General features: G+C 53.3%; 8 protein-coding genes across 8 annotated transcripts; 3 read left to right on the forward strand and 5 right to left on the reverse strand.

The window, feature by feature from the left end:
- Window positions 1–110: 110 nt before the first annotated feature.
- Window positions 111–2198, reverse strand: AYO21_07364 (hypothetical protein; the record flags this gene model as incomplete). Its single annotated transcript, XM_022657320.1, has 2 exons — window positions 111–529; window positions 626–2198. The coding sequence occupies 2 exons, from the start codon at window positions 2196–2198 to the stop codon at window positions 111–113; spliced, it is 1992 nt and encodes a 663-aa protein (XP_022510333.1).
- Window positions 2199–3574: 1376 nt separating this feature from the next.
- On the reverse strand, window positions 3575–5677 carry AYO21_07365 (hypothetical protein; the record flags this gene model as incomplete). Its single annotated transcript, XM_022657321.1, has 1 exon — window positions 3575–5677. The coding sequence occupies one exon, from the start codon at window positions 5675–5677 to the stop codon at window positions 3575–3577; it is 2103 nt and encodes a 700-aa protein (XP_022510334.1).
- Window positions 5678–8076: 2399 nt separating this feature from the next.
- AYO21_07366 (hypothetical protein) lies at window positions 8077–9168 on the reverse strand (the record flags this gene model as incomplete). Its single annotated transcript, XM_022657322.1, has 2 exons — window positions 8077–8992; window positions 9047–9168. The coding sequence occupies 2 exons, from the start codon at window positions 9166–9168 to the stop codon at window positions 8077–8079; spliced, it is 1038 nt and encodes a 345-aa protein (XP_022510335.1).
- A 1072-nt stretch (window positions 9169–10240) lies between these two features.
- AYO21_07367 (hypothetical protein) lies at window positions 10241–11635 on the forward strand (the record flags this gene model as incomplete). The annotated part of the gene is made up of 1 exon (XM_022657323.1): window positions 10241–11635. The coding sequence occupies one exon, from the start codon at window positions 10241–10243 to the stop codon at window positions 11633–11635; it is 1395 nt and encodes a 464-aa protein (XP_022510336.1).
- A 1466-nt stretch (window positions 11636–13101) lies between these two features.
- AYO21_07368 (hypothetical protein) lies at window positions 13102–14907 on the reverse strand (the record flags this gene model as incomplete). The annotated part of the gene is made up of 2 exons (XM_022657324.1): window positions 13102–14572; window positions 14627–14907. 2 exons carry the CDS (start codon window positions 14905–14907, stop codon window positions 13102–13104), a joined length of 1752 nt encoding a protein of 583 aa, XP_022510337.1.
- Window positions 14908–16376: 1469 nt separating this feature from the next.
- Window positions 16377–17952, forward strand: AYO21_07369 (aspartyl aminopeptidase; the record flags this gene model as incomplete). Its single annotated transcript, XM_022657325.1, has 2 exons — window positions 16377–16505; window positions 16558–17952. 2 exons carry the CDS (start codon window positions 16377–16379, stop codon window positions 17950–17952), a joined length of 1524 nt encoding a protein of 507 aa, XP_022510338.1.
- Window positions 17953–18516: 564 nt separating this feature from the next.
- Window positions 18517–19530, forward strand: AYO21_07370 (hypothetical protein; the record flags this gene model as incomplete). Its single annotated transcript, XM_022657326.1, has 2 exons — window positions 18517–18609; window positions 18664–19530. 2 exons carry the CDS (start codon window positions 18517–18519, stop codon window positions 19528–19530), a joined length of 960 nt encoding a protein of 319 aa, XP_022510339.1.
- A 203-nt stretch (window positions 19531–19733) lies between these two features.
- Window positions 19734–20606, reverse strand: AYO21_07371 (hypothetical protein; the record flags this gene model as incomplete). The annotated part of the gene is made up of 1 exon (XM_022657327.1): window positions 19734–20606. One exon carries the CDS (start codon window positions 20604–20606, stop codon window positions 19734–19736), a length of 873 nt encoding a protein of 290 aa, XP_022510340.1.
- Window positions 20607–20978: the final 372 nt, after the last annotated feature.

Here is a 20978-nt window from a genome sequence, read left to right on the forward strand (position 1 = left end):
CCATCATATCAGGCGAACTCGACAACGGTAACCACGCCTTGATCCCTATTTCCCGGCTGACGCTCACCACTCGACCACGTTCTGACACGCTGTGACAGATAGCCAGCTCATCAGTGGTTATGCAGAGGAGCAGGCCATTTCTGGGCCACCCGCTGGTACTTGGGAGCATTGTGCAACACCATTCCCTCGTTGAGCTGCCCAGTCTCGCGGCGGAAGATATCTTGCCAGGGGGTCTGAGACTCTGGTATCGGGTATCCGCCCTTTGCTTCCAAGTCCTCCCGTCGCTTCTTCAACTCATCATCGGAGATCAATATCTGGACAAGTCGCTTGTTCAGGTCAACCCTCAAGACGTCGCCATCTCTGAGCAGTGCCAGGTTACCACCTGCGGCGGCTTCAGGGCTGGCATTCAGAATCGACGGGGAACCTGACGTGCCAGACTGTCTTCCATCTCCAATGCACGGTAAAGAGGTCACGCCTTGTTTCAAGACGTGGCCTGGAGCATGCATATTGACTACTTCGGCCGCGCCGGCTGAGATGAAATATTAGCATTGCTACTCGAGATATACCCGATGCCAGAATAGTTCACGAAGGACGGTTTCAGACAAAGGCAGAACAGGCTACTCACGATATCCCAGAGGTCCAGCACCGCGCATCACCAAAATTGTCCTCTTATCGACTGGGGTCTTGGGGTCGTCAATGCGACTGATGTAATCCTCTCGCCCGTCAAACACCACCGCCTTGCATTCAAAAGCATTGGGATCCTGTGGGTTTTCCAAGAACTCCCGGCGGAAATCGTCGGAAATCACAGAGGTCTTCATGATGGCGGAGTCAAAGAGATTACCTTTCATGTGGAGGAAACCTGCTCGATGTTTCAGGGGCTCACCATAGGTCTTGATGGTTCGTCGGTCCCAAGAATGTCTGCCATCCACATTCTCCTTGACGGTCTTGCCGTTGCATGTCAGGGCTTTTGGCTGGAGTTTACCTTGATCCAGAAGTTCGGCCATGACAGCTTGGAGCCCTCCGGCTTTATAATACTCCTCACACAACATCTCACCTGCCGGTTGCACATTCACTAGCAAAGGGATGTCAAGTCCAATGCTGTCCCAGTCATCCAGATCAAGGGGGACACCAATGTGTTTCGCCACAGCGTTCAGATGGATGGGGGCGTTCGTGCTCCCCCCAATAGCACTATTTACGACAATCGCATTTTCAAAAGCCTCCCTTGTCAGGATGTCGCTCGGCTTGCGATCGGCGTGCACCATCTCGACAATCTGCTTACCGGTCCTATACGCACATTGGGCGCGCTCACGATACGGGGCGGGAATAGCTGATGAGCCAGGTAGAGCCATGCCCAGTGCTTCGGCCAGAGCATTCATGGTTGAGGCCGTGCCCATGGTGTTGCAATGACCCGCCGAGGGCGTCCCAGCCGCGATCATCTCGACCATCATATCATCGTCAATCTCCCCTGCAGCATGCAAATCCCGGGCCTTCCACAGAATCGTCCCCGAGCCAATTCTGTCTGGCGACCCCTTCAGGCGACCGTTCAGCATGGGGCCGACATTGAGACAGATGGCGGGAATGTTGACAGTAGCGGCGGCCATGAGCATTGCCGGAGTCGTCTTGTCACAACCGGTCAAAAGCACCACTCCATCCAAGGGATACGCATGTAGGATCTCGACCAGACCCAGATAGAGCAAGTTTCGGTCCAACGTTGCCGTGGGCCGTCTCACCGACTCCTGGATTGGGTGCGTGGGGAACTCGAATGCGATGCCACCAGCGGAGCGGATACCTTCGCGCACCCTTTTAGACAGTTCGAGATGGTGTCGGTTGCAGGGGGCGATGTCACTGCCGGACTGGGCAATGCCGATGATGGGCTTGCCGGAATTGAGTTCGGACGTGGTCAAGCCGTAGTTGAGGAAGCGATCCGTGTACAGGGCCATCATCTCCGGGTTGTCGGGCGAGTTGAACCAATGTTCAGACCGCAGCTTTCGGGACCTGGAGGACTGCGAGTCTTTGAGGCCGTTGGCCGTCTTGGACAGCATCAGTTCGAGTTCCTGGGTCCGCTTGCGCAGGCTGTCGAGTTCGAGTTTGTAGTCTTCCATGTCTGGCACGGAGGCGCCATCGTGGTGGTGTCCATCACACGAACCACAAGACTGTGGTTGTTGTTGTTGTTGTTGTTGGTCCTTTGGACAACTCATGTTGACAAAGCCCTCCTTTGCTTGATTGTTTCAGTGCTTGGTTTGTGAATCTTGTTTGTTTAATTTCTCCTGGTGGAGGACCCCTTTACCCAGATGCTGTGAAAAGGGTAGTTCTCGTGTGTCTGTTTTGGAAAGAACCTTTTTGGGGAAAAATAGTCGGCTGGGAAAAGAAAAGCCGAGCACTCGAAAAGAGGAGGGAAGAAGAAGAAGGCAAAAAGGAGAAGATAATCACGATCTAAAAAAACGAAGAAGAAGGAACATCCAATATTAAAAACAAAACGCAACGCCTGACACTTGAACACCTGACATTTTTGAAAAACAACCGACACAACACAAGACATGACATAGATTTGGGAGATGGAGACGAGAGACACCACGGGCGTGGTCGGTCGAGAGAGCCGATGGGCCTTTGGTCGTGGTTAGTCCCTGTACGAGTTATTGAGTGAAGCATTGAGGATTGAGGAACTTGAAAATAATTGGACGCCTTTTGATTCGTCGGGGACTTGAGTGAGGAGGTGGGGAGGAGGAGGAGTCCGTAGAGGAGAAGTTGACGAGGGTGGATTGAGGGTGAATGGATACCTAGGTATGAATCCCCCGCGCGCCTCTTTGTCGGCAATTGGGAATTGGCAATTGGCAAGTGATAAATGGTGAGATGGTAAATGACGTGGGAATTGTCGGCTATTGAGATTGTCAGGCCCCTGCTGGGTACCTAGGTACATACATAGTACTAAGTATACATGTCCCCAACGCACGGCCTTGTCGCCGAAACTCCCAAAGCTACCAGGTCCCGCGCACCACGCACCACGCACCTTTCCTTTCCTCTCCACAAAGATGAATATTCTCCCCGACGAAGGGGAAGAGGGAAAACTGGCGTATTTGGTAGACACTCCTCGGTACAGAAGAATGGATCGATGGCTATGACCAGCCAGGCCAGCACCAAAAGAGAACATTCCCCCTTGCCTCCTGGCCAGATACCTACTTGCGGATAGGTTCGTGTTTGATGGTTGACGACTAGGATCTAGCTGGATGTAGCTAAAGAGTATCCCCTTGTTAGCTGCCTATCAGCTAGATGTCACCAAAAGAGCCCAATACATGTATATTCCATATTCCATAGGTAGTAACAAAGAAACACCGTCCTTCAGGACGTCAAAGACAGCTGCGAGGCAACAACAACAACACAAACCCGAAAGTCACGCCCATTAATGGTAATGGTATATATCTCTCACAAAAAACCAACTTTTCCAGTCCGACTTCCCTTCCCCCTGAGTAAACCAAGGAGAATAAAAGTCATGTCTTTCGTAGGCAAGAGATCTTGTAGCGCCCTTTGTCGGCTTTGAAACCAGAACATCCATTGAACGCACCAACGCCGTGAACGATTAACTCGAACCGAAATGGGTATCTTCGTCTTCGTCTTGTTCTTCTTTTTCTCCCTCTTCTCCTTCTCCCCCTCCTCCTCCTCCTCCTGCCCCTTCTTGCTCCTCCTCTTCTTCGTCCTCCTCTTCAAAATGTTGTTGTACATAATCCAGAGGACTGCCCGTGATATACTGATCCCCTGTGCCGCAAGCACTCTCAGTCTCATCACTGCTATCCTCGTGTCCATCCGGAGACTCCAAATAAACAAGGTCCGCCCAAACCCGCCAATGCACGGTTGCAATATGTGCTACTCTTCTTGCGATATCTTCAATCTCGGGGAGGGAGCGCCATGGTTGCGTTGATACTCGAGACTGTTGCCACTGCTTTTGCGCCTGTGAGATGGCCAGTATGGTCATGGGTTGAAAATTATTCATGTGATCGTTTGTTGCGCTCTCCAGTACTCGTACTACGGTCCTGGAACGATGCTGGCTGTGATGTTCGGCTTCAAACTGTGCGATCAATCTTGCCGTCGTCTTGCTGACAATGGAATCGGGTATAGGAAACGTGGAACCCGACGATATGAGGAAAGCAGCCCGCGCCAGCTCAAGAGCAACGGCGCCGGCATGCCGCAACCAGATTTCTTGCATGGGAGTGCCCTCAAGATCGCCGTCGGTGAGATCCATGATTCGGTTGCGCAAAAGCGTATGCATCTCCGACACCCGGCTTTCCAAAGCACCTGGCCAGGGCGAGGCAGGATCACGGTCCATCTGCTCCCGAAGCAATTGCTCAAACACTGATAGAGAGATCTCGAGGTGAATCAGGTCTTGAAAGTCCATTCGGATCTCTTTCAGGCGTTTGCGGTCATACGCAAAAGTGGCTGGGACCTCCAGATCACGGCAAAGGCAGAGTTCGAGTAGCCCATGCACCAACGCAGCCGATGGAAGCGGTCTGGTGCTTTTGCTATCGAGCTGACATTGTCGGTGTTTTTCAAGAGCGTCACAGTACCATGCTCGTGACTCCTCGCTCTTGAATCCACCGTGCCGGACCCGCGTCTTGAAGTAATCTTGCTGAAACGTCACGGTATCATCGATCAAGAGGTAACGAAAGCTCCTGATCTGATGGTTGGCGACGTCCAGCTTCATTGCCTCGAGAAACTGAAACAGCTTTTCAATACCAAGAACAAGAGTGTGTAGATCCCCAGTCTCTGCACCCTGTACTATTTGTTCAGCCATCTCATGTGCATAGATATCTCTCATTGGCGCACAGTGGCTCGTGAGGAGGCCATCGAGCCATCGAGCCAAGCGGACAATGTCTAAAAGGCCGTGAGATACCTCTTGCAGAAGCAGAGGTATGTCAAGATATTGGCTGATCTGGTACTGGTCCCTCTCTGGGATCAGGATGACGAGCAACTCTTTCAATTTCCGGAACAACACAGGTAACCTTCGCTTGAAGAATACTGGCGGTGCGGAGCTCAAACGGCGCCTGCCATCACATTCAGGGCACAATCCCAGGGGTTTATGTTGAGAGACTATCTTCAATTCAGTCTCTAGACTATCCCAATATCTTCTCGCTTGCTTCTTCTTGTGCTCTCCCTTCTCCCCGGAAATGGGGGTGAAATGGAGGTCATGGTCGAAGTTGATGTCGATGCGCAGATTGATATTCGACTGTATGAAAACCAACTCGAGCTCTTCCAAGGTTTCCTTGGTCACCGGCGGATACAACATGGCATCGACAAGTGCATCGACTTCCACATCTCTCACACAAGGAGGGACGATGATGAAGTCTTCGGCGTCATGGTCTCCGAGGCACCACTGCTCGGACGTGGAGGATCGTAACTCTGCTAAGGGTAAAGGCTCGGCCTCTGGAGAAGTCTCCTTCCGAGTCTCAGAGGGCTCGTCCAAGGCCGAGTCGGCAGAGCGAGGCTCGTCGTGACGTTCTTCGGCTTTGATCTCCCATTTGGGCGAACCGCATTCGGCACGCCCAGGCATCTTGGATTCGGCGGTGGAGGATGTGGACGATAGCGAGGACGGAGCGGTCACGTCGTCTTTGGCGGCTGTAGCTTGATATTTCTGGACGTTCCTGACCTGTTCCGAGGCGCCCCGAGCATCTTGTTTGTCTCCGGCCATCTTATTACAGTCGCCGTCTTCGTCGCATTCCTCTAGATCCTTCTTCATGCAAAGCTCGTGCCCCGGAGTCTCGACTCTTCATTGCGATTGGCGCATGGTTTCGACGAGTTTGATTGTGCAAGCTGGAGTCTAGCAAGGACGGGCGACGCTCGAGTAACTGGGAAAAGGGGGGGTGGAGGAGGAGGTGGTGGGCAGGCGATCTGAACAAGGTAGGCAAGTAGGACAGGGTCCAGGAATGTTGGATCTGGCGCCTCAAGGTGCGAGTCTGGAAGATATGGTCTCAGTATGACAATGCGCGGGTAGACGAATCGTGATGGGGAGGATTGGGCTGGCAGGCGTGGGTGCCCGAGCAAATGAACAAATCCCTTGCCTTGATTTTGAGAAACGTGGGAAGCAATCACGAACCGAACACCCACGGTCTGCACTATTCAACAAGAAAAATCGACCAGGGAAGGATTGGGAACAAAAGGTGTGTGGGTGAGGGAGGGATGGAAAGGTCGGTAAGCGTGGGAGAGACCGAGCATACAGTTAGGCGTTTTTTGGCTGCTTTCACTTTTCTTCTCTCTTCCTCTTGTTCTCTCTGGCCCTCTTTCAATTGCCTCCCCCAAGGCCGCAGCCACTGACCAAGAACAGGGATTCTTACGAACAAAGCACACCACGCCTGAACACCCGGATGTCTGGGTCGTGTGATGGAGACAAGCGGCAAAGTTGGCACTAGGTAAGCCTCATGTTGGTTTCGGAGGAGAGAAAAAGGTGTTGGATCTTGACTGGAGCAGATCTAAGAATTCGGATACGTATCCCCTGAGCCCGCAAACTGCCATGGGCTCAAAACCCTTGCCTCATCCGTGCTGAGTGTCTTGTACCGGAAATTACGAACCGTGCGCCAGGGGGTGTGCCATTGTCCGCTCACAGGGTCTGTTCTCATTGGAACTGCAATTTGTCGTTGACCGACGCAAATAGGGCTGGGAAGTCCCCTCGATCGGATGTGAGGCGCCGGACTACAGAAGGGGGAAAAAAAACAACAAAGTCCATTTGGCTTTTGGAGCAGAAGATGCAGCCTTGAGCTCGACAGAAGTGGAACCCTTTCGCCGCTTCCCATCTGCGGTCCCAAAGTTTGCTCTCACAATGATTAATTGGTGCATTTGTGCTTTGGTCCTTCGGGGCGATGGACCCTACTGAGGCCCCAGCTTGCCAATGAGGAGGGACGGAGCCTTACAAACTCCATGCTTTGCTCCGCATTCGTCGTTCAAGCCTTGAAAGCAAATGGCGCCGGGTGGTCCCCCCTACTTTGGACGATCAGGCTGGTGGGCTCGCTACCTAGGCCATCTCGCTACATATCATTCCCGGAAATTTCTATATAACTGGTACCCAACCCTTCCCTTTCTCTCAAGGTGAGGCGAGCTCGACTGACCCTGTCAACCTATATAGTAAAGATCTTCCTGTCTTCTACCGTTCATCACGTCTGCCATCAGGAATGTCGCCTCTGGGCCCGTGGAGGAATGATGCTAACATGACGCATGGGCCGAGACCAAGATACCTGCACCACGCTCCAATGCACACTGCCGGGCTTCAGGTGGCACTGGGTCCAACAGGCCCCTCCGAGTTTCGTTCGAAACACAAATGTCCAGAGATGCTCGCCGTGGCCCAAGACGGGTCGTGCGACTGCACCACTCGGCCCTCCGCTCGTCACAAAGCAAAAATACCCTTTCTCAGAGTCCCCCGTGTCCCCAAGACGGTCTCCGATGCGGGCCCGCTCGGTCATGGCGTGTGGTCGTCAATTGAGCTACACCGACTCGACTTACCCTAAACAACAAAGCATGGCAAAAACCAGCTAATCAAGTTCTGGAGACTGAGTGGAAAAGGAAATCCTTTGATGCAGTTGTGAGGAGCAGAGTAACATCCCAACGCATTGCTTTTGACAACGTGGTTTCTTATGCTGGCTATTGGGTAAGAATGGGGGATTCGGTTACTCGTTCGCTACTAGTGCAAAGCTCTGTGTGCTGGCTCTTCTCTCTTTGTCCCCATACGACTGACCAGACCGTTCTCCTCTGTTGTGAGATGAAATCCTGTCCATGCCATCACCAAGCACGATAGGGCCGCCGCATAGTACTTTACCCCAGAGCCCCCTTGGGTGGCGGCATCGTCGGTATTGGTGCCCAATACCAGAGCTAACAGCCTCACTGAGGCAGTGGATGGATCAACTAGGTTAAGACAGCGGTGGCCCGTCCCCTTACAGGTCCCGGCACAGCAAGACTAAGGACTTCATTGGCACCACCGCCGGTGATGTTGGATATTGCATTGGCACCACGAGTGCGTGCTTTTCACGCAGCACCCGAGTCTATCCGATCAGATGGTAACATTGTTATCATTCTCGGTGACTGGCGAGCAACATCTCGTCGTCACTCGTCCTGAATTTTGACCACGACCTTGCGCGAACCACCCGCGCCGGAGCGCTGGTGCTCATACGCCTTGATAGCATCCTCGAAGCCAGTGCCGATCACTTCATATTCAGCTGGGACTAGCTTGCCCGCCTCAATCAATGCAGTAATAACGGGAATGTATGCCTCGATCTTTTTGTTCAACTCGGCCTCCTCGGGTCGCCCAACGCCGCCAAATTTGATGGGATGGGATTTCGCCCCTTCAAAATCAGGGATTGGAGTCCAGTCATTGGTGGTCGCAAAGCTCCTCTTGTTGCTCTTGGATGCCTTGAACAGTTCTTTGGCCGTGACTGGGTCATCTGCCGCAACGGCATCAAAGATGCGAGAAATCTCGCCCGAGGTGGCGTCCACAACTTCCTTGACCTGTTCCTCAATGGACTTCTTGTAGTCAAACGTCACAGCGCCCAAACTCTTCACCTCGGCTGCCGACTTGGTTGAGCAAGAGGCAGCGACCTTGTAACCACTTGCCTTGGCCAGCTGGATGGCACATTTACCGACACTGCTGGCGCCGCCCAGGACGACGATCCATTCATCCCGAGGTCCAGGAAGATTGTTTGGATCAGGGAGAGGGACATCGAGACTGTCGAACAATGCCAGACAAGCAGTTTCGGTTCCCACTCCCAAGGTAACAGCTTCAGGCAGGGAGATATTCTTTGGCTTGGGAATGGTGACAGGCGCATCCATCAGGAAGTACTCTTGACCAGCAGCATATCCCGGGGTTCCAAGTCTGGTGCAGCCGAACACATGATCCCCTGCTTTGAATCCATATTTGGATGCTGCCTCACTTCCTACCTCGATCACAACGCCGGCCGCGTCGACGCCCAGCACAAGAGGCCAATCGACCACGAGAAGACCATAAGCGGCCATGAAGGTGTCACTAGAGCCGGTTGATCAGTCCACGAAAGAATAGTTCTGAGGCAGGGCTACCTACACAGGGTTAATGGCCACCCAGATGGACTTGACAAGAAGTTGATTGGGCCCTGGGGACGGCTTTTCAAGGGTTTCGACGACCTTGGGCTGGGCGCCGGCGCTTTCAAAGATTACACCCTTCATGATTGAGGCGTGGGAAATCTGACGGCAATGTTGGTAAGAGAGAGTATATGTAAGTTCGGTGGTGGAGGCGATGTTCGAGGATTCTTGACATCAATTTGCAGCCCGATGGTTTGCTTACCTTTATAGGCGACACGCTGGGAGACAGATTGGTTGTTCTCTCAACAGGCAGAAACAAACATACGCGGGATACTTGTTCCCTGCAACGAAGAGCAAATAGAAGGCTGCCTTTGTAACGGGCGGTCTCCTTGCAGAGCGGTGTCTGGTCGAGTAGATTGCAGCAAGTTTATCAGAGGTGAGACTAGATCTCTTGATACGTCGGATACATCACCATCTTGCTGAAAGCGTGCTCTGGATTTGGCTATCACTGAATGACTTAGCGACATATACCGCGATAGCGCGAGGGGTATTCAACAACAAGACACGGCACGCTTCGTATTCAGTGAATACGAGGCAATACCAAGGAGGGGCAAAATGCCAAAGCTTTTTCTTGGGTTGGGTGCACAGTCAGCTTGACCGAAGCTTGCATTTGTGTACCATTTCGGTCTTTTGGGGGAATGCCATCCCGCTTGTCAATGGATATGTTTTTCGGAGTTGTTCTGCCTCGTATTCGAGGTACATGAAGGAAGTATAGTCTGTTGTAGAGTCGCTGGTGTGAAGTGAATGGAGGTATTCGTTCAGCTCTGATAGTCTAAATTTTGCTGAGGCATCTTTGTGCTTGATCAAGGGGTTTTGTAAGCAGCATGTATCGAGGATGTAGTGGAGAAGAGTAAAGACGTTGAGCGGCGACGAGGTACAAATATGGAGGAGGTATACCTCGTATAGGTGAGCGGGACTAAAAGCGGCGAGGGCTGACTACCCCAAGCGACACTCCGTAGCAAGCTCCGCTCGGAGCTCGTCACTTGTTCACCTTGTCCTCAACAATTCGCCGTCCGCCCATTTTCCTCAATCACGTCTATCTCGTCCACTACCCTTTTGGCGCTGCGTCGCGCTTCCTTGAGGACGTTCGACACAACACCCTTGGATTCCACCCCCGCCTCCTCCCGTTTGTCAGAGACGCAATAATCGCCTCGCAATGGCTGGCCGACAGTCAGTCCGACTTCTGGCCCGGCAGGTCACCTCGACCCAATGCTCCTCCTTCTCACGCTCCCAACACCATGCCCGGAGAGCATTCTCTTCCACACCTTCCGCCCTCGCAGCCCATAATTTCACCATGCCCGCCATGTCCCCGACAATGACCGAGGGCAACATCTCGAGTTGGAAAGTCAAAGAAGGCGACTCCTTCTCCGCCGGAGACATTCTCCTTGAAATCGAGACGGACAAGGCTTCCATGGACGTGGAGGCCCAGGACGACGGTGTCATGGCCAAGATCTTACAAGGGGACGGTTCCAAAGCGGTCAAAGTCGGCACGAGGATCGCTGTCCTTGGTGACCCGGGGGATGATGTCTCGAGTCTAGAGATTCCGCCGGACGATTCGAAGCCCGTGCAGTCGGAAGCAGATAATGTGAAGGGCGGAGCAGATTCGAAATACGAGACGTCTGGAGTGGAAAAGGAGACACCGGGCACACCGCAAAACAAAAGGCCCACAAAGGACAAGCCGAAAACGAGTCCAACTGGGCCAGGCCAGAACCCCAAATACCCTCTGTATCCTTCAGTCATCGCTCTCGTCCACGAGAACCACATTTCGGACGACGACGTTGCCAAAATCCCAGCGACAGGCCCGAATGGGAGACTGTTGAAAGGGGACGTGCTCGCATATTTGGGCACTATCGACCCGGACTACCCAACCTCGCAATCCAAGCGTATCGAGCATATGGCGCATCTTGACCTCAGCAACATCAAAGTCCTCCCCACAACTCCTAAGACGGCCGCAAAAGCTACTGGGAGCGCCGCAGCAGTAGCCGAAGAGAAAATTCCACAAGTCACTGGCGTCAGCATCACCGTCTCGCTCGCCGAAGTGCTGAAAGTGCAGAAACGAATCAAAGACACTTTGGGCGTGACGGTTCCCCTCTCGACTTTCCTCGCCCGTGCTGTTGATCTGGCCAATGATGATCTCCCTAAGCCCAAGAATGCAAAGCCGTCGGCAGATGACCTCTTCAATGCGGTCCTCGGGCTGGACACGATACCCACGACATCTAGAGGAACATATCTCCCACAGATCGACGCCTTTCCCGTTGTCCCTTCCAGAAAAGCCCAGGCTACATCACTCGCACACTCACCTCGCGTTTCCATCTCTACAGCCAAAAAGATTGATATCATCGATGTCCTGTCCGGCAAAGTCACCCCAAAAAGAGCGGCTCCCTTCTCCACGTTCTCGGCGTCGATCCCAGGCCGAACACTAAGCACAGCCGAGGGAGCCGTGAATGTGTTCAGCCTGACGGTTCCCGTGGGCGAAGAGAAGAGGGCACGTACCTTTTTGGAGAGGGTCAAGACTGTGCTGCAGGTCGAGCCAGGGAAACTGGTGCTGTAATTGTACCCACCTACCTACCTCTTATGTCTTTTTTCAGGTGAAGTCTGAGCTAGGCCACGGTTAAGGGTCATTGTTTTCAACCAGAATTTCTTTAAATAGACCCATGTCAATTTTTTTTTTGGAGGAGGCGGCAGCGGACTTGGGTCGTTTGATATGGCTCCTTTTTGTTGTGCTGTAGTATAGCGATGCGACGGGGCCATCGACACCGGACAGTGATAGAAAAAGGAAGTGCACTTTTGAGCGAGCGGATACGGAGTATTGGGAACACCTACCTAGGTATGCAGGCACAGATGCTATTGTATATGTGTGTGTGTGTCAAAGAGAAAAGGCCTTGTGTAGTAATTATATGTACGTGGTCGTCTCTTCTCTCCCTCCCTGCCTGAGAGAGATGAGAAAGATGGTATTTCTCCCGGCCGAGTCTTGTATTGTCTCATTCGTTCTGTGCTCAAAACCATCGGGATCGCTCATTTGTACTCGTGCGAGTACTCGGTAGATATCTGAGATACCTAGGTAGGCTGGTAGGGTAGTACCAGGTCATTTACCGCATATCGCATACCATGAACTTGGTAAAAGTGTACACACGATGGACCCACCTTCCGATCCATGTACATACTATTCATACACCTCTATACCTCTATACAAATAGGTGTATGTACTCGTGTGATATATCCCAAGTCATAACCAGCTGCTCTTTGATGGTCACGTACTGGTCACCCATCGCCTACTCTACTCCAGAGAAATGCGACGAGAATACAATTACTGCTCGGTTGGCTCAATTCGGTTTTTGATTTCTCTGCTCTGTCTTCCGAGGTTTGTTACCCATGGTGGCCCCCTACAACATGGTCAGGCCTTATGTGCCTCAATCCTGGAGCACCTCCTGAAGAGAGCGAGTCCCGCCTCCTGAGACCTGAGAGACGCCTGCGTTCCCCTCCCAACTATATGAACTCGCTTGACCAATGATCCCGAGTAACCGTGGGCGCCGCGCTTGCAAAAAAATCAATGGAATCCCAATTCGCTCAAGCTAGTTCGTTGAAACCAAGGTAGGCCCCATCATCTGCGCAAAGATCTCCATCACAAAGTCCTCCACCATCAGATTGTGGTAAAGCCTCATGATACTGTCCAGCTTGGGCAAGATTGGTCGTTTGCTGGTTCTGGTGCTGATTTTGATTCTGACATGACCTTCATGCTCGCTAACAAGAAACAATATAATCATCGCCGTCATCCCATCTGTCTGTAGAGATTAGTTCGTGGGTTGTATGGCGTAAAAACTTTCTGCTGTACAGTTTTTTGTCGTGTGGATTCAAGATGTCGTAACAAATTCGAGTCGTTCCGGGACGGCTTCGTAAGAGGTTCACCTCATTAGGAAAAAGAAGGTCGGTTCGGTTCGTGGGTATGGCCAGGCATGATCGTCATATAGCTAGACAGTGCAGACAAGGTCGTTGCAACGACTGGGGTGAGTAACTCCTTCACCGAATCGCACCCCAGTCACCCAGTCGTCCAGCAATGCCGTCGCTGTTCCTCCCTTCGTTCCCTTTCTTGCCAAACACCCTCCAGAATCGAAGAGTCTCGTCACCGGCTCCAGTCACAACAGTGGTCCCATCTGGACTCGTGCTCAGGTAAAGGACACGGAAGGTGTGTCCAGTCAGACTGACAACCTGCTCCATCTTTGGATACTTCCACACCACGATCTGGTTCTGGCTGTAACCGTGAGTGCTGACGATTTCGTCACTATTCTTGCTCCAGGCTAAGTTGCACACTTGACTTCCTGTGTCGACCTCCTTGATGAGAGACCCATTTGCTGTGTTCCAAAATTTGATCGACCGATCTGCCGTTCCACCACCAGAAGCCAACAGGTGATGTTGATGGGGGCTCCAAGCAATCGCCTTGACCGCTGCAACGTGGTTCGAGAATCGATACAAAGGTGTCTCGGAGAGTTTATCCCAAACGCAGAGCTTGTTGTCGTTACCGCCTGACGCAAGCTGACCATCTTCAGTGTTCCACCGAAGGCCGCAAACTTCTTGTTTGTGACCTGCCAACCTTCGCAGATACTGGTCGGGACTGCGGACATCCCGGTGGTATATTAGTCGATCGCGCGAGCCAGAAGTCAAGATGTGATCATTCCATGCTAGCGCTCCGACTCGCGCCGAGTGGCCAGTCATTGTCCGTAGCCTTCTAGACTTCTCAGCATCGTATATCTGGACGAAACCCTTGTGTGTTCCAATCGCCAGATGTGACCCTCGCTGGATCCACGCCACAGATGTCACCAAATCATTGTCAGGCAGCTTGCATAACTGTGTGACTTTGCCAGTAGCACTGTTCCACATGTAGACACATGATCCCAGCCCTACACCGAGGATGTTCGCCGATCCCCAGTCCACCAGATTCAGATAGAAGTCGTCCGCCAACTCGGGAGCGTCCAGCACTTTGTAGGGGACTTTGGCGATCGGTCGAGGCTGCTTCCGCGGTGTCTGCAAGATGGACTGTGAGGAGTAGTTGATGGGCGATATCGAGTACAAATCCGATCTCGCATTCAGGTTTATGATTCCAAGATGTTTTCCGGTTCGAGATGAGGGAGTGGGATGGCCTGATCCGATCACTTTCTGCGGAGACTTGTAGGAGAACATATTCTTGTGGGGGGTAGTAGGAGTGATAGAGGCAGGAGGCATGGATGATATCGAGGGTTGGCCCGGAGGGGTTTGACGTCGGCCAAACAGTTCATCTGGGGACAGAGATCTGTAGTCTTGCGGAACCGAATCACCCATCAGCTCGTTGCGTAGGACTTTTGAATAAGTTCTGTTCGCTTCTTCCGTCCGTTGAAAGTGGAGTTCGCCATGAGGGGTCTTCTTCTTTGATCTCGAAGGCGTCGCCGGTGAGGCATCGTCATGCAACAAGCTGTAACTTGCTTGCAGGTCCTGTCCATCTCGGTTTGGTATGAATCTAAGAACATAATCAGTTTCACCATAGCAAGCGACCGCATCTCTAGAAGCTCACCGATCCCCATAAATCCGCTGTCTCTTGCGGCTAGGACTGCGACCTGGAGTTCTGTCTCGCGGTCTTCCAGCATTCTCAAGTTCTTTTAACCTTCGATTCAGGGCATCGGCTTCCATGGCCTCGGTGGCTCGTTGGATGGCAGACATCCTTTCCTCGGTATGTCCAAAGCGCTTGGATGATATCGTTGGTGGAGTCTTGGAACCAACTGGGGTTGGTAATGTTGGAGTAATGGGACGTTCAGATGTGTCGATCACAAGGGAAGCTGTAGAATCGTCCGCCATGATGGGTGTTGTGACAAAAGGCAGTGGGAGGTGACGACTTGGGCGGTGATTTTATGATCGGGTAACGTTGTTGGCGTGAAGTACCAAGGTGACGGACATGTGACGTTAAGTAAAGCAGAGGACAGCAGTTCGCAAAGTCGACGCCAATGTCGGTGGTGAGAGTTGTTGATGGCCTCCGCAACCGCGACCCGTTTGCTGTTTTGTCGCCCTGAACCAATTGTCTATCTGCGCGGGATCGCAAAAGAGGGGGTCGTGGTCCAACTAAATACAGAGCATCGTGAGGTAGATCCAGGGCAGAGTACTGCAGATGGTGAATGTCGTAGATGTCAATGTGTCGTGAGTGAGGCAGGGGACTGTAGTGAAATTGAGATGCGCAATCTGTGATGGACTTTGACATGAGGATGAATGCGGACAACCAGGGAATCAGGGACAAGGACTTGCGTGACTGGCCACTCGCAGCTCCCGCCGCTTCTGGAGCTTGCCAAGCGACTGACACCCCCGAGCGCGTTGCCTAGATCGGGTTTTAACTGGGCTCGATGCCATTTAATGGGGGGCTTTTGCGGGTAGGCATACCTATTGCCTGGTGCTAGGGGTGCTTTCGCAACGGACCACCCCCCAGTCTACTCACTATACGGCCCAGGTACACGGGCAAACGGGCCAGAGGATTTTGTATGGGGAATCTCTCGTATAGGTCACTATACCGTTGGACTCCAACGAATTGCCTCGATTATACATGCACACACCTCCATGCCAAGTACATGAATTCAGCAGTTTCCATTCACCCCTATGAAGCTACCTATGTATGTACTCCATAGGTACCTGGGCATTGCAGCAAGGGGGAAGAGAAACCTCTACTCCTGCGACTAGCTTCCTGCAGGACAATCCTCGACCAAAAGCACTTTACGCGGCCACAACATTGACCCTGCACGAGATGTCAACAATCGCGTCTCTTTGTGATCAGGCGGCAAGGAGAGCACAAGACTTAGTTTGACAGTGTCATCATTGTTGTCATTGGCATTCATTGTATCATGGTCTCGGAGTCGCCCCTTGGGATCCGATCCTTCTTGTCGCCTTCCAAGTGGCTTCTCCCTGTTTGAGAATCCCTTGCGGGCACGAGATTGATTCGACCAGAGCCGTGTTTCAGGTGGATAAGAAATCCCCTAAGCTGGACCTGGCTCACTTCGGTGCGATTGGCATCTGCAAGGCTCGCGGGCGATCAATCCACCAGCGGTGAAACCGGGAGCTTGGACCATCTAGCAGTTAATCCTCGTACATGCGCCGAACTGCGTACGAGTAGACGCCCTTCCCCAGATTCACGAATCACCATACGATTCCTCGGTACCTCGTAATCAGTGGACTTGAAGCTGTCGCCAGAACAACCTCATCAACAGCCCACCGCTGGGACTTTTCGCATGCTTCAGCGAGCTATCTTTCGACAAGGCCCTTCAATCACTAGACTCTATTCAAACATGGCCACCATCAATGTCAAAGCTGCAGCCACCGATTTCCTTGACTTTGTCAACGCGTCCCCGACACCCTTCCATGCTGTCAAGTCCGTCAAGGAACGACTGACCTCGGTGGGATTCAAGCAGATCAAGGTCAGTGCAGTCTACCCACACTCCGTTCCACCCTTCTCACTCTTATCTACAGGAAAAAGATTCCTGGTCCTCGACGTGCCTGCCTGGTGGGAAATATTTCCTCACTCGAAATGGATCGACCATCGTCGCATTTGCAATCGGCAAGAAGTGGAAGCCTGGCAACCCCATTTCGATGATCGGTGCGCATACCGATTCGCCGTGTCTGCGCATCAAACCTGTGAGCAAGAAACAGGGCGACGGGTTTCTGCAAGTGGGTGTTGAAACATATGGAGGTGGGCTATGGCATACTTGGTTCGATCGCGATTTGGGTGTTGCGGGCAGAGTAATGGTCAGAGGCAGCGACGGCAACGTCGTTCAAAAGCTGGTCCATATCAAGAAACCCATCCTCCGCATTCCCACACTCGCTGTCCACCTCGATCGACAGGAGACGTTCTCCTTTAACAAAGAAACTCAGCTTTTCCCCATTGCTGGTCTAGTAGCTGCCGAACTCAAACGCCAGGATGACAAGAAGAGCAAAAGCGACACGGAAGAGGAACAGCAAGATAGACCGTTCACTCCTTTGAAGGCAATGACAACAAGACATCACCCTCACATCATCGAGGTGATTGCCGCAGATGCCGGTGTTGCGGCTGAGGAGATTATTGATTTTGAGATTGTGCTCTATGACACTCAAAAGGCATGCTTGGGAGGCCTCTCAGACGAGTTCATCTTTTCCGCGAGGCTGGATAACCTGAACCAAACCTATTGTGCGACGATGGGCTTGATTGATTCATTAAAATCTACGTCGGCGCTCGACGATGAGTCCTCAATACGCCTCATTGCATGTTTCGACCATGAGGAGATTGGCAGTATGACAGCCCAGGGAGCCTTTTCCATGATGCTGCCAGCCATCATTCGTCGACTCTCTGTTCTGCCATCCTCATCATTTGTGGGAGAGGATTCGGAAGAATCTTACGACCACGCCAGCGATCCAGAGTTGTCCACTGCTTACGAGCAAACTCTTTCGAGCTCTTTCCTGCTCTCGGCAGATATGGCTCACTCTGTCAATCCCAACTATGGGGCCAAGTATGAATCCGATCACCGACCAGAGATGAATCAAGGGCCCGTTATCAAGATCAATGCGAATGCGAGATACGCCACCAACTCACCCGGTATAGTACTGCTTCAGGAGGTCGCGCGAAAAGCGGCCAAAGTCATCGACAGCGATCCAGAGGGAGTACCGTTGCAGTTGTTTGTTGTGCGCAATGACTCCAGCTGTGGAAGCACCATTGGTCCGATGCTGTCTGCTCATCTGGGTGCTCGCACGCTCGATCTCGGGAATCCACAACTTTCGATGCACAGCTGCCGCGAAACTGGAGGCGCAGATGATGTTCACCATGCTATCAGATTATTCAGCAGCTTTTTCCAGCATTATTCTGCTCTGGAGAAAACGATTCTGGTTGACTGAGTGGTTTGGAAAGCATATTTGACTGACAAAGGCGACGTTCAGTGGAACACCTGTGTCAGAGGGAGGACGATGCCAAGATTCGTCCATAGTGTAAGAGCTTGAGGCATGAGAAGCCAGCATTCAATCCCGTGCGAGACAGATCCTCGAGGTCGAGCAGCAAGCCGCTCTGCACAAAACATTGATCAATCCTGAACAGGCAACATCCTCGGCTTGGAGGCTTTCAGCATGGTGTCGGATATGCCGGTGACTGTCTGGCTCTGTCTGCGCCTGGCCACAGGATGGATCTGGGCCGCCTAGAACACAGGATTACGAGTTCTCCGTGGCATCCTCTAGGTTCAGGAGCATGTATCAAGTAGACCTTTAGTTTCCTTTAGGCAAAAGGAAGAGGCTGTGAGGAAAGATGCGGGGTTCCGGTGTACATCTCCAACCCAAATATTTTCTCAATGATATAAATTCTGCCCCGAGTAGATGGCCCGCACTGGACCAAGATTGGTATTCCACCTTTGCCCGTCCGACTACTTCTCGCACCCTCCCTGCGACCACCTCCTGGCTCCTGGCGCAGACATGACCACGCCTGAATACATTGCGGGCAACAAGGATGCAATCCGCCAATTCATAGACAGGTTCGATGTCCGTGCCCGCTCTTCGTCGGCGAAGGTTGCTTCAGTCCTGTGCCTGAACTCCATGTTAACGCGAATGTCGTCGGCATAGGTCTTCCTCATCGACTGCGATGGCGTCCTCTGGTCCGGAGACCACGTATTCCCGGGGGCCGTGTCCACGTTGGAGATGCTGCGCCAGAAGGGCAAGCGGGTCGTCTTCGTGACCAACAACTCGACAAAGTCCAGGCAGGACTACCAGAAAAAGCTCGAGGGCATGGGCATCCCGGCGAGCGCCGAGGAGGTGTTTGGCTCGTCATACTCGGCCGCCATCTACATCTCACGGATACTGCCCCAATCGCACCCACAGCTCAAGCAGAAGAAGAAGGTCTTTGTGGTGGGCGAGGCGGGCATCGAGACCGAACTCCAGTCCGAGGGCATCCCTTTCCTGGGCGGGACAGACCCGGCGTACCGACGGGACATCACGCCCGAGGACTACAAGCTCATGGCGGCGGGCGACCCCAAGGCACTCGATCCCGAGGTGGGTGTGGTGCTGGTGGGCTTGGATTTCCACTTCAACTACCTCAAAATGTGCTACGCGTTCCAGTACATCCGGCGCGGGGCCATCTTCCTGGCCACCAACATGGACTCGACCCTGCCGTCGGCGGGCTCGTTCTTCCCGGGCGCCGGGTCCATCTCGGCGCCCCTGATCAAGATGCTGGGAGGCCAGGAGCCCATGGCCTTTGGCAAGCCGAACCAGGCCATGATGGACGCCATCGAGGGTAAGTTCCAGTTCGACCGGAGCAAGGTGTGTATGGTGGGTGACCGCGCCGACACGGACATCAAGTTCGGCATCGAGGGTAAACTCGGAGGTACCTTGGGTGTGTTGACGGGGGTCGCGACAAAGAAGGATTTTCTCGAGGGAGACGTCCGACCCGCGTATTATGTGGATGCCTTGAACGATCTTTTGCAGGTTGCATGATTGTCTTTTTTAACCTGGTCGCCCGACAGATGAATCGTCGCCAGGGTTTCTCTACGAGGAGGGAGAAAAACGAGAACGATTAGATGTCAGCAGGACAACGGCATGCTAGCGGTAGAATCCATAGACTAGATGTTACAACACACGTCCCACACGCACACAGGAGTCTGCCCTTCCCCCATGGCTTTAGACCTACCGAGACAGCGTCAAAGCTCACAGTAGAGTCTCGACACTCTCGTCAAGCGTCTTCCGTCCGTAGCTGTCGCGTCCTGAGTCGCTTCCTCTGTGAAGTTGCTCGCCTTCCCCACCCAAGTGCCAACGTCCTGATTCCCAAAGTAGGCGTAACGCTCGATCCACGGGCACGCCTCCAACCAAGGCACCGCCTCCCTGATGAAGGCCTCGACCTCGTCGACGCGGGCCTCCCCATCGCCCATGCGCGAGCAGGCGAACTCGTTCACCCACACGGGCAGGCCGTACGTGGCGTGCATGTCCTCGAGGAAGGACCTCATGTCCGCGAACCGCGGGCCGTACCAATGCAGCACTAGGAAATCGATCTCGTGCGCGCCGCCCAGGAGGGAGAGGAAGGTGTTCAACCAGGGTTTGCTCCTCGACACGTCGCTGCTCATGCCGGGGCTGCCCAGGCGGAGGCCGAATTTCTTCTTCGCGGGCACGACGACGTCGGTCCACAGCCTGGCCGCCTCGTCGGCGGGCAGGTTGGCCTGGTCGGGGATCTCGGGCTCGTTGAACCCCAGCAGTGCCGAGGTCTGGATCCCGCGGTTCTGCACGATATCCGTCAGGAACGGGTCGAGTTGGTCGCGCGCCGTGGCCGCCGTGCGCACGCAGGGGACCCATTCCACCCCCGCGGGCACAGAGTCCGGGACCCAGCACTCCCAATTGCATATCCACGAGATCTTGCCCGTCCGCGCGTGCGGCTCGTAGAGTGCGAAGTGCGTGCTGGGCTGGTTCCAGGGCCATCCTAGTCCACGCTTGCGGCTGCGTGGATGGTGGGCAGACGCTACGAGGTTGGAGGAGAGGGCTTTGGGTTTTGGTGGAGGGGGTGGAGGTCTGGCTTTCTGCATGGCTTGTTTTGCTCTGGTATCTAGAGAGCACTCGAGGTGTGATAGAGGGGAGGTGTCGTGATAGAATGGTCCGTTCGTTCTTTACAGAAATATGTGCTTGGGACGTACAGTTACAAGGACGAGGATGTGTGGTTGGCGAGTTGAGAGGCTGAACTCAAGTGCCTCTGATGCGTTGTACATACGCAGCCTCGTCATTTTTCCCTCACCACTGACCATCCATCACATATAAACCACCTATCACGAGCACGAACGGGCGACATGGAAACCCCCTCCTGGCCAGACCCCAAATCCTCCAAGCCGGTTCGTTATTTCGCAATTGGATCGAACCAGTCAGGACCGGTCATCTGAGGCTTGGTGACCACTCGCCAGATA

This window comes from Fonsecaea monophora, assembly GCF_001642475.1.
Source record: "Fonsecaea monophora strain CBS 269.37 chromosome Unknown Scaff56, whole genome shotgun sequence".
Lineage (NCBI taxonomy): Eukaryota > Fungi > Ascomycota > Eurotiomycetes > Chaetothyriales > Herpotrichiellaceae > Fonsecaea > Fonsecaea monophora.